This window comes from Erinaceus europaeus, chromosome 11 (assembly GCF_950295315.1).
Source record: "Erinaceus europaeus chromosome 11, mEriEur2.1, whole genome shotgun sequence".
Taxonomy (NCBI): Eukaryota; Metazoa; Chordata; class Mammalia; order Eulipotyphla; family Erinaceidae; genus Erinaceus; species Erinaceus europaeus.
The window spans coordinates 46,897,578-46,910,521 of NC_080172.1; the positions used below are offsets into that span (position 1 = coordinate 46,897,578).

The 12,944-nt window shown below is 42.3% G+C and overlaps 2 protein-coding genes across 2 annotated transcripts in view; one reads left to right on the top strand and one right to left on the bottom strand.

Moving 5' to 3' along the window:
* LOC103115605 (protein S100-A8) overlaps nucleotides 1-12,944 on the bottom strand; it is a 253,840-nt gene that overhangs the window by 60,211 nt on the left and 180,685 nt on the right. The gene's annotated exons all lie outside the window — the stretch shown is intronic.
* On the top strand, nucleotides 385-7,372 carry LOC132541453 (ferritin light chain 1-like). Its single transcript, XM_060202354.1, has 3 exons — nucleotides 385-396; nucleotides 6,788-6,850; nucleotides 6,953-7,372. Exons 1-3 carry the CDS (start codon nucleotides 385-387, stop codon nucleotides 7,370-7,372), a joined length of 495 nt encoding a protein of 164 aa, XP_060058337.1.

The window sequence follows — 12,944 nt, forward strand, 5'->3', positions numbered from 1 at the left end:
GAAATACTCGAGAAATGAACCAGGACAAGAGAAGTCTGTCATGCTGCGATGTGGAGGAGAGAGAGAGAGAGAGAGAGGAGTTCTGGAGTGGAGAGGGAACATATTCTTTATTCGCACGGCCACCTCAGTGTTGGGTGAGAGCGCAGTAGTTTGGGCCACGTGGAGCTAACCAAAATGGCCACCTCATGCAGCACCCTTTTCTCTATCTAACCACTGAGGTGAAAACCGGGCAAGAGAGTGGGCAAGAGAGAGAGGGGTGGAAGAAGAAGGGCTTTATAGGGCAAAAACCGGGAGTGACGACCCGGGACAGGGTTGGTTGGGAAGGGCACTTCGAGAATATCATATTAACTCTTGCAGGAACTGGCACTAGCCTGAGGGGACAACATGGCGGAACAGGTGCTCCAAGAATGTCTCAACACTCCTGGGAACTGGCACTATCCTGAAGGGACATCTGAACAGCAAGAGACCAACTAAAAGCCCCCCAAAGGGTGAAGCACAAAATTATGAGGTCAACAATCAAACACTAATCAAGGAAATAATCACAGGAGTGAGTAGAGTTTGAAAGAATTGTCATCAGAAATACAGAAACAACAAATGAGACTGTGGAAGAAAACACTAATTATCTCAAGGTTATTAGAGAGCTGAAAGCTAAAATGGCTGAGCTAAGAACACAACTAGTTTAACTATCTAAAACAGTATCAGAACAGGGTAACAAAATAGATGATCTCCAGAAAACAGTAGAGGGTAGAGAGAATAGAATCAATGAGGCTGAAGACAGAATTAGCAAGATCAAGGACGAATTAGAGACAACTAAAAAAGAAGTAAGAGATCTCAAAAAGAGATTAAGAGATGCTGAAAACAACAACAGAGACCTATGGGATGACTTCAAAAGAAACAATATACGCATTATGGGCTTACCAGAGGAAGAAAGAGAGGGAGAGGAAGAAAGCATTCTTCAGGACATAATAGCTGAAAACTTCTGTAGTCTAGACAACATAAAAGACATAAAGACTCAAGAATTCCAGAGGTTCCCAAACAGAATCAACCCAGACTTAAAGACACCAAGACACATCATATTTAGAATGGAAAGGAATAAGGTTAAAGAAAGGATCCTGAAGGCTGAAAGAGAAAAACAAAATGTTATCTACAGAGGAAAACCCATAAGATTAGCAGCAGACTTCTCCACACAAACACTACAGGCCAGAAGAGAATGGCAAGATATCTATTGAGTGCTCAGTGAGAAAGGCTTTCAACCAAGAATACTGTATGCTGCTAGACTGTCATTCAGACTAGATGGAGGCATAAAAACCTTCTCAGACAAGCAACAGTTGAAGGAATCAACTGTCACCAAGCCTGCCCTGAAAGAAGTTCTGAAAGGTCTCCTATAAACAGTCTGACCACCATAAATAGGATATATTTCAGAACACTCTAAAACTCTACAAGAATGGTGTTAAAATATCTTCAATCTTTGATATCAATAAATGTCAATGGCCTGAATTCATCTATTAAAAGACACAGAGTAGGAATATGGATCAGAAAATACAACCCAACAATATGCTGTCTGTTGGTATGCTTCTACATTCTGCTTATAAGACTTTCTGTTTTGATCACATTAGGTTCACTTGTATTACTTACTATGTGGTCTATTTACATCATCACTGTTTTACCTGGGTCCCGCCCTGCCTGCAGGGTATTGGTTTAATCCCCATTTGTTAGATGGAAGCTTTCTATGTTCTGTTTGCACTCTTTTTTTGCTCCACCCCCTCTCCTAGTTATTTCCTTTCCCTTGTCACTTCCAGTGAAGAGATGCATAAAAGGCAATGTATCTGATTAATAAACGAGATACTGCTTCCCAGCTCAGCCACGAGCCCCTGGTCATCTCTCTACCACCCGTGAAGCTAGCCCAGCCCAGCAGCTGTCTACAGAAAACCCACATAAACTCAACAAGACAAACACAGACTCAAAGTGAAAGGATGGAAAATTATCTATCATACAGGCCAATGGCCAACAAAAAAGGGCAGGAACAGCTATTCTCATATCTGACATGATAGACTTTAAAATAGATAAGATTAAAATAGATAGGAATAAACACTTCTTAATGCTCAGAGACTCAGTCAATCAAGAGGACTTAACAATTATTAACATCTATGCACCCAATGAGAAGCCATCTAAGTACATCAAACTTCCACTGAAAGAGCTACAGCAATATATTAACAGCAACACAGTCATAGTAGGGGACTTCAACACCCTACTGTCTCTCAACTTGACAGAGCATCCAGGCAGAAAATCAATAAAGACATAAGGGAGCTAAATAAGGAGATAGATAAACTAGAACTATTGGACATTTTCAGAGGACATTCATCTTAATAAATTGGAATACACATTTTACTCAAGTCCACATGGGTCATTCTCAAGGATAGACCATATGTTAGGCCACAAAGACAGCATCAGCAAATTCAAGAGCATTGAAATCATCCCAAGCATCTTCTCAGACCACAATGGAACTAAACTAACACTTAACAATCAACAAAAGATTACTAATAGTCCCAAAATGTGGAGGCTCAACAATACACTACTTAATAACTATTGGGTCAAAGAGGAAATGGTGTTTATGTACGTACTTATTAAATTGTAGTCATATATCACTATTTAATTAATATGAGGGGGGTAAAGATTGATTGTATGTCTAACAAAGGGACTTTTCAAAGTTAACCCAATTACCAAATAATGTGATGATAACAGTAACTATCTATTGTCTTCTTGAACCCTAAGACAGCAGGAAACTCACATTTCCACTATAGAGCTTAAACTTCCCCCAGTCCTGGGACCCTAGGGTAGCGCCCACTTTCCCATATGCTTTACCCAATTCTTATCAAATAATATTGCATCCGCTGATTGCAACCTAATCAATGCAACGAGTGCCACCCCAGCATGCTTCACTTCAGACTGTGTCCAGAGACTGCTGGTGTGGAACGACAACCCTTCAGCTTCATCACTTGGGTGAGACCTTTCCTTTCATAGTATTCTCTAACTCCATCCCAGGTGGTTCACTTTCCAACAAAGTCCCAAAACCTAGATATAAACCAGGTTCCAGGAGATAAAGCATATGTTCACACATATCCATAAACTAAGGCAAATATATACCTGAAAGCAGTAGTACACTAGAGTTTGCAGTGAGTACCCCCCCAACATTTCATCTCCACTATTTCAACCTTTGGCCTTTCATTGGGTGCATAGAAGTGAATTATCATTAAGTCCTCTTGATTGTCTGACCCTCTGAACATTAAGTAATGTCCATCCCTATCTTTTTAAATTTTATTTATTTTAAGGTCTGTCATGACAGATATGAGAAGAGATGTTCCTTCCCCTTTTTGTGGCCCAATGGCTTGCATGATAATTTTCCATCCTTTCACTTTGAATCTGTTTGTCTTGTTGAGTAGGTGGGATTCCTGCAGACAACATATGGTTTGGTTGTGTTTACTGATCCATCTTTCTTTTTTTTTTTTTTTCCTCCAGGGTTATTGCTGGGCTCGGTGCCTGCACCATGAATCCACCGCTCCTGGAGGCCATTTTTCCTCCTTTTTATTGCCCTAGTTGTTGCAGCCTCATTGCGGTTATTATTGCCATTGTTGACGTTGCTTTGTTGTTGGATAGGAGAGAGAGAAATGGAGAGAGGAGGGGAAGACAGAGAGAGAGGGGAGAGAAAGATAGACACCTGCAGACCTGCTTCACCGCTTGTGAAGCGACTCCCCTGCAGGTGGGGAGCCGGGGGCTCGAACTGGGATCCTTACGCTGGTCCCTGCGCTTTGCACCACGTGCGTTTAACCCACTGCGCCACCGCCCGACTCCCACTGATCCATCTTTCTACTCTATGCCTTTAATAGGTGAGTTCAGGCCATTGACATTTATTGATACTATCTATTGAAGATATTTTAATGCCATTATTCTAAAATTTTAGAGTTTTCTGATATATGGTATGTTTATGGTGATGTGGTTGAACTTTCAGAACTTCTTTCAGGGCAGGCTTGGTGATAGTTGATTCCTTCAACTGTTGCTTGTCAAAGAAGGTTTAAGCCTCCATCTAGTCTGAATGACAGTCTAACAGGATACAGTTGTCTTGGTTGGAAGCCTTTCTCATTGAGTGCTTGATATTTATCTTGCTATTCTCTTCCTACCTTTAATGTTTATGTGGAGAAATCTGCTGCTAATCTTATGGGTTTTCCTCTATAGATGACTTTGGTTTTCTCTTGCAGCTGTCAGGGTCCTTTATGTATCTTTATTTCTTTTCATTATAAATATGATGGGTCTTGGTGTCTTTAAGTCTAGGTTAATTCTGTTTGGGACCTTCTGGGCTTCTTGAATCTTTATGTCTTTTCTGTTGTCTAAAGTATGGAAGTTCTCAGCTATTATGTCCTGTAGAATGCTTCTTCCCTCCCACTTTTTCTTCCTCTGGTAAGCCAATAATGTGTATATAACTTCTTTTGTAGCCACCCCATAAGTCTCTGCTTTTTTTTTTCCTTTCTCTTAATCTCTTTTTGAGGTCTCATTTCTATCTTAGTTTTCTCTAATTCATCCTCAATCTTGCTAATCCTATTTCCTGCCTCACTTAGTCTTTTCCCTCTCCCCTCTGTTTTTTTCTAAAGCTCAACTGTTTTGTTACTCTGTTGCAATAGTGTATTAGTTTGTTCAGCTTGTTGTGCTCTTAAACTCAGCTATTTCAGCTTTCAGTTCTCTAATTACCTCAAGATAATTAGTGTTTTCTTTCAGAGTTTCCCCATTTCTGATATTACTTTCAAAAGTTTTCCTCACTCCTCTATCTATTGCATCAATTAGTGTCTGAATATTGTCTTCATACTTATGTGCTTCTATCTTTTGGGAGCTTTTATCAGGACTTTTTTCCTGGTTCATTTCTCCAATGATTCTTCTTGGTTTAGCCATTGTATTTAGTATGCTCTGAGGTTCCCTCTGTCAGTACTTTTCAATCCACTAAGCTCACTTGCCTGGATTGACTTGTGTCTAAGTAAGGTAGTAAAAATTCACAGTTTTGGAAATTAACAGCTGTTTTAATGTTTTAATCTCAATCCCTGAGGTGAAGCACAGAGACTGTTAAACCATTGTATCTTCTTTATCTTCCCTGAAGGCTATGGGATCCTGAGGTCTTTTTAACTATACATAGATTGTTTATCTTAACCACTCACTCATGACCAAGAGCTAAAACATGGTGGAGGATAGATAGCACAGTGGTTATGCAAAATGACTCCCAAGTCCTGAGGGTCCAAAATCCTGGGCATAATGGTCTCACCCCAAGCTGGAACTGAGCTGAGCTGCACAATGTGACCCTGTGTTTCTGAATGGATTCTGATTTCTGAGGGAATTATTCACCCTTCTTCCTAATTAACATGAGATCAGTGTGAAAAGTCTCCTACTATATAGCCACACCTCCTGACCATCAGGAGTGCAGATTTTCTCCTAAGTCACCCAACCAACTCCCTACCTCCTGATGTCAGTGTAGGGCTTCCTTGCTACTGTTCCAACACCTAAATGGCAACAACAGTGGATACCCATAGTTGTAAATTGGTTAAGCTTAAGTTCTCCTCCCTCGAGCAGTCTTTTTATTGATAAAACTCAGACCAGAGGTGGTGTTTCAACTGGCAGACTGCCAGACTGGTACCAGTCGCCCCAGAGTAGGTACAGACTTTTAGTCCCAGGAATCTCTCCTTAAGTTTCTCTGTCTATGAGCCACACATGTTTTCACTCACCTGTGGCTTGGTGGGTTCCTGGAGTGATCCTAGGTGATTCTAGTTGAGCCAGGATAGCAAAATGCAGCTGGTACTCCTTAGACATGCCTCTAGAAGTCAATATTTCTTTTTTTTTTTTATTTTTTGTACTTTTTAATTTGTTTCTTACAGTTGTATTGGGGATTAAAAATAATTTTAAAAGATTTATTTATTTACTTAAAAGAAAGAACCAAAGCACCACTCTGGCACATGCAACACTGGTGATCAAACTCAGAACCTCATGCTTGAAAGTCCAGTGCTTTATCTACTACATCACCTCCCATGCTGCAATAATATTTTTTTATTTTTATATTACAAAATCATACATCAACAGTGGTTTGAATCTATATTACCCCCACTTCCAGGGTTCTGAATCTTCAGTCTCCCCACGGCAATCCACCACAGTTGTCCTAAGTTGTAGACCTGAGCCAACCATCATCTCTACAACTATCTGTCTACATTTATACATAACTGCCACCTTTTTATTTCTGATCCAATCTTCTCTTCTCCTCCAAGGCACTCATGACAACATAACTATCTCCATATGTCCCTCTCCTTTTCCTTCTCTCTTTCTCTGGGTGCTGGTGGAGCTGTGTCAGGAAATTGTGAGGATGTGGTTGGGTTTGGAAGGGCTTGACTTAAGGGGACATCCATCCTGTCAGTCTCCCTCTCTCTACTGAGAGGTCTAGTGAGGAGCAACACAAACCCCAAAGTTTGCCTCATCTTATCAGACTCCCTGCCTCACAAAGCACCCTGCATTCCTGATACTATGGCCTGCTCCCTTATTATCTACATAATCATTGTTTTGCCTGAAAGGTCTCCTCCCTGCCTGCAGGGTATTATTAATCCTACTTGTTAAAACCCTTGCAACAGTTGCTAAGGAAGTTTCTACCTTTCCCAGCCCTTTTGCCTTCCTCTGCCTCTTTCCTAACCACTTCCATTTCTGACTTGCCACTTCCGGGTCTGACTTTTAAAAACCCTTGGCTCACACCCATTTCCACTTGTTCAAGGGTACGATCTTGGAAACTGTCATGCATCTGCAATGCCTAAGCATCGAAACCTACAAGTTTGTGGTGAGGGTCCCCAGGACTTCCCTGATTCCCCATCTCTCTGCTTGGCACGGTTGCAAGGCTCTTGTCCCATCTACCATCATACCTTCCAAACTTTTCCCACAGGGTTTGAAGCTGCTGGAATTCACTGGCGCCCTGGAGGAGGTGGGCCTGTTCTTCTGTGTGTTGTCTGAGAAGAAGCAGGAAGGCTATACCAGGCTGTTTCAGCTGCTGGAAGATCATTTCCAGTGTGGTTTTATATTGTTTACTAAGCCTTTAAAGCCATTGAGATGGGAGGGAGCCCTGAAGGCCATGGAAGATGCATTGGATCTGGAGAAGAGGCTAGAAATGGTTCTTAGGATTGTCTACTTTCAGGCTTCCGACTATGAGCAATCTGATCTCTGTGATTTCTTTAAGACTCACTTCCTGGAGGGAGAGCAGAAGGTCCTGGAGGAGATGCAGGCCCACCTGGGCACTGTGCTCAGCCTGGAGGCCCAGCAGGAGCAAAGTCAGCACCTCCAGTTCTCCCTGCAGCCCAAGGACTAAGAGTACCAGGAACCTGAGGCCAAAGTGGAGAGGGGGCTCTGCACCCCTGCTCTCAGGGCATCTGTCCAGCCTGCCCCACACACCCAGGACAGCTCCTCAGATTTTCAGGTCCCTGCCCCTGATAGGGAAAATGTGATTAAATGTCAGTAAGTTCCAGCAGCAGCTCCGGTAACTGTGAGCCCCTGCAGGTGAAGGGCTGCATTTTCTCAAGTCTCCTCCAGGCTGGGCTGGTGGGGACAAAAGCCTCCCAGCTCTGGGACTGCTCCTCTTCTCAGGTGAAGGCCCAGCCCACGGGGAGAGTCAGAGCCACAGAGAGAACATGGACTGAGGCCCAGCACCCAGCTGGCCTGTCACCTGGAAACCCAGCAAGACACCTAGAGCTGTGACCCACTGCAAGTGGCAGAAGCTTCCCCCTTTCCGGAGCTTGGGCCAGGGCTGCACACAGGACTCAGGCCCTGCAAAGTAAGGACCTGGACACTCACAAAGGAGCTGGGAAGGCTGGGAAAGATACAAGGAGTTTCTCTCTAGACCTGCCCTCCTGGATTCTGTCCTGGGCTATGTTTGCCTGCCTTTCCTGACTGAATCATGAGCCCAGACACCCCTCCACTGCTGCCCCTCAGCAGATGTCTGCGGAAAGAAACCACTGGACACAAGGCAGAGGAATAGACTCTGCAGTGAGGACAGATAATGTGTCCTTCAGGATGCATGGATGCAGCTCAAGTGAAGCCAGTGCAGCAAGGAGGGAGGTGACAGATAACTGTCAGATGGCTTCATGCTCATGTGAAATATAAATAACTGAAACAGACTTGGGAAGAGGAAAGAAAGTACTTGCATTCTCTTTAATCAGTCACTCTGTAAGGCTGACAACTCCATGCCTTTCCAGAGGTCAGTGGGTGTTGGGAGAGGACAAACCCTCCCCCTCTGCCACAGTGGTCACCCAAGACAGATAGGAAACTGTGTGACCTGTTTGACTTCAGATTATCACCTACCCCAACACCATATGGTATTAGTTAATAGAACAGTAAAAATATTGTGCTTGTTCTGAGATATTTACCCTGTGTCATCTATATCTTTGCTGTGACCCTAAACTCCTATCCAGATGTATCCCTTATGCTTCTACATTCCTGTCTCCCTCAGACAGAAGGTTGTTTGCCACACTGGCCATTCTTAGAATAAACTTTAGTCTTAGAATATTTGTCCATGGGCGAGTGTAGATAGCATACGGTTATGCAAAGAGACTCTCATGCCTGAGGCTCCAAAGTCCCAGGTTTAATAACCCATATCACCATAAACCAGTGCTGAGCAGTGCTCTGGTGTTTCTCTTTGTCTTTCTCTGCATCTCTCTCAAAAATAAAGTAAATAAAATACTTTTCAAAAAAAAAAAAAGCCTTGGCTCTCTGATCAATGAAGAATTGAATCACCTCACCACCACGAGCTCTGGTACCTCTCTTTTGTGTCGCTGAGTAGCAGCCCAGGATGGCTCCAGTCACGTTCTCTCCAACCCAGAGAGTACCTGCCTGAGAAGAGACATCCCCAGGCTAGCCCAGTAGAGCTGGAGTTCAGAGCCCTCTTATCTTCCTCCTATCGCTTCTCCCCTGCTGGGAGTATGGGTCATTGTTGTTTTGGGGAACATAAGCATTGACAGTTCGACCCATACCCTCAGCCTGTTTCTTTCTCTCCCTAGAGGACCAGAGCTCTGGAGATGCAAGGTCCCAGGACAAATTGATGAGTGAGGTCGTCTGCCCAAAGAAGTTGGAATGGAGTCATGGTAGTATCTATAAGTTGGTGTCTGGAAGATGGCAGGACCTAAGTTGAGACAAAATGGTTAATGAACAGGAACCAAAAAGTAGGATTAGAGCAGATGAGATTAGGGATTTTAGGACAGAAGAAAGCTAGAAATTTTAGGCATGTTCCTGGGAGCACACAACTATGGTAGTTTTGCTTGAGTTTGGTAGCTAGCTTGAAATTGCATAAGAATATTGTCTGAGAGAATGGTGTCAGAGTAAAGAAAAAGGGCTAGAAAGTAGGATTAGGGCAATGAGTAGCTCCTATTCTTGAAAAATAATTCTGTGGCTAAAATTAACTATCTACCTCCATACAACTGCTCCAGGACATACATATATAGTACCAGAGCTTGTGTAACCTCTAAGTCCCTATTGGTCTGAGCTTACAACTCATGGTCACAACATAGAACATTGCAGGCTGCACTTATCCCAAGACCAGTCCTTTTCAAGTGGCAGGGTAGGATACCCCTAGCTTCCCTTCAGAGACTAGAGCTATCCCTATCATCACTGCTTTATGGTGAGTACTAGGTTCTGGGAGGGCCCACAAAATGCCATTTCTTATGGAAGCATCCAGTTGTAGTGGAGAGAGGGACCCTTTAGAGGTCTAGGCCCATCATATGTGTATGGGAATCCAAGTATTCCCTAAATAGGGCCCCAGATAATGAGGTAGTATGATATTTACCTAAAGGGCCATTATTAAGTGAGCCAGCCTCTCGCCCTTATCCAATTTTTGTAGTCCTCTATTTATCTGATGATCTTAGATTTTTCTCTCAGTTGTTTAGGCATTGAGTATCATTTGTAGAGCCCAGTCAGAGTTAGTTTTTTGGAATCTGTCTTCATTGGGCCTTTCTTCTAGGCTCCCAGCTAATTTGGCCTAAGTCCAATCAATTAGAGAACTTATCATGCCTTCTTTAGGCTCTTCAACCATTATTGAGCACTTTAACTTTGAGTTATATGGTTGTTCCTTGTTTATGGATACATGTACACCTGTATCCAGTACCTTAAATACTAGCCTAATCTGGTATCTGTTACTTAGTTAAATGATGTGCCATCTAACATGGATATAGGTAGTCTGATGTGTTAGGAAAGGTCTCACCATATCTGTAGAGTTTCTAGGATGACTTCTCAGGCTCCATATCTCTGGTTACAGTTCACAGTAGCAATTCAGTAGCAGCATGATGTGGGATGGCAGCACCAGTAGTGATTTAGTTGAAGGTGAGAGAGGTGGTATGGCAGCAAGGAATCACAGAGAAGAAATATCAAGAAGTATGGGCATAGTCCTAAAGGTACCAGGACTAGGAGAAATGAGGATCTTAAAGATAATGTAAGGGGTTTCCTATAGTCTTACAAAGTTTAGAATATTATAAATAAATAAAATTAAAACAAAAATAAATAAAAAAGAGAAAAGAAATTTTATAATATCAATGATTATTATTATAACCAGGTTAATTGGGGGTTTGTTTTCTATGGTTATCCAATGGTTAGTATCTATATTAATACACTTGACTGATATACTTGCCTTGAACCCTTTTAGTGGTATCTGAACATCTATTTGGTTCTCACAGTCATCCAAGGAGAAGGATGACAGGGCTCACCTTGTAGTGCTCATCTCAGACTGGTGTTATGGGCTGTCTCTGGATACTGTGAGAAGACTAGAAGACACAAGCTACCCCCCCACTTCCCAAGCCAAGGTCTGCCAAGCCCCACACAATGTGCCCAGTGCAGCCCCTCAGGGGCTCTCTGGCACCTACCCAGGAGCCAGAGGTGGAGTGATGGCTCAGTCAGCACCCAGTGCAGAGCTCTAATCCAATTAGCACTGACTCTCCCCAACACCCCACCCCACCAGCTCTACTGCATTTGCACATAGCCAAGCTCAGTGGAGAAGGCACAGATAGATGAAATAGCTCACTTGGATAGTATACTGCTTCCCCAACTGCACAGTCCAGGTTCTAGTCTGGCCCCCACCACTTTGAAAGAGACCACAGCACCAAAACTTCTTTCAGTGTAGCAGGGGCATGACTCTAACCCAGGTCGTGCACATTACAAAAACTGTGCTATCCAAGTGAGCTATTACATCAACCCCAACATACAGATTTAACCAAATTCTTTTTTTTTTTCCAAAAGTGCACTAAGCTTTTCCCCACACTGTAGTGCTCTCAGGTAGCAGGCTGAGGGTTTAAACCTGAGCTGTGTGCACAGTAAGGCAAGTGAGCTAACTCCAGTGCCACCACACACCACTCTTTCCATTTTCTTCCTTTCTTTCTTTTTTAAATGCTACATCTCTTTCTTCCTTTCTTTCTTTTTTTAAATGCTACATCTCCTCTCTCCCTCCTCCCCCCCCCCATCTCTCTCTCTCTCCTCTCTCAGCAATGCTCAGTGGTACTGAAGACTGAATCTAGAAACTTAGTACCTCAGGAATAAAAGTCATTTGCATAACCATTATGCTATCTCTCCAGCTCTTCCCAGATGTTTTTACCAACTGAGTTAAAAACTTAAATAGTAAAAGCTTTAAAATATATAGAAAGAATGTAGGAAAGGATCTTGACCTCAGAGTTGTGTAGATTTTCTTAAGAGCAAAATACATAGCCCAGAAAATAATTCACTGCATTAAATGTATGTTCATCAAAGATAGCAATATATATATATGGCAGAGATTAGAAGAAATATATGTTATTCATGTAATTGACAAAGGCATTGTATCCAATTTATATAACATGAGAAAACAGAAAATGCAATAAGAAAATGTCTACAGCCTAAGAACAAGTAGTTCATAGGAAAAGGGTGATAGAAACACAAGTTTCAAGTATATTATTAAAATAGCAAAGTAAGCAAAATATTTCTTCTGACAATTAGAATTTTCAGCAACAGAAATGCTTGCACTGCTGATGGGAGTATAAATTTGCTTTGGCATCAGAAAAAATCAGCAGGACCAAATAGAGTACAAAATACACATTTCCTATTGATATTCTTGGAATTTTTGTTTGTAATAGAAAAAAGTAGACTATCTGCAAGGGAAGATGAATAAATAGAGCAAAGGAGAACAGATCAATTAATTGCATTCATAAAATGAAATAGCTCTGTGAAATCATAAATATCAATGAACTAGCTACATATATATATTTTTCACAGATAATGCTGAACTAAAATACACCAAGTTTCAAAATTATAAAATTGGGGCCAGGCTACATCTGGATGAGATGTTACCACACACAAGAATCAGGGTTCCAATCCCTGGTACCCATCTGGGGGGGGTTGCTCATGAGCAGTGAAACAGTGTTGCAATTCTCTCTCCCCACATACACTCCCCTCCTTCCCTCCTTTCCCTCTCAATTCCTCTCTGTCCTATCAAAATAAAAGAAAAAATTAGGGGGAGAGGAGAATGCATTTGTTGTGTAGGAACTAAGCTCCAGTAATAACTGGAGGGAGGGAGGGAGGAAGGGAGGGAGGGAAGGAGGAAGGAAGGAAGGAAGGAAGGAAGGAAGGAAGGAAGGAAGGAAGGAAGGAAAGAAGGAAGGGAGGGTGGGAGGGAGGGAGGGAGGAAGGAAGGGGAAGGAAGGAAAGAAGAAAAGAAGGGGAAGGAAGGAAAGAAGGAAGGGAGGGAAGAAAGAAAGGAGGAATAAAGAAAGGAAGAGTAAGGGAGGAAGGAAGGAAATTTTATTAATTTGTAATGCTTCCTTTTTATGTTTTTATTGGTATACTGCTGGTATACGAAGTAGCTGTCTTAGGGGTACAATGTACCTTACAATGTACCCCTTAGGTGTACCTCTTTGTGATGTGTGTTACTACAA

Excerpts from the sequence above, each read along its gene's own strand:
- LOC132541453 (XM_060202354.1), top strand. Across the intron at positions 6,851-6,952 it reads TCGAAACCTACAAGTTTGTG|GGTTTGAAGCTGCTGGAATT; the intron begins GTGAGGGTCCCC and ends CTTTTCCCACAG.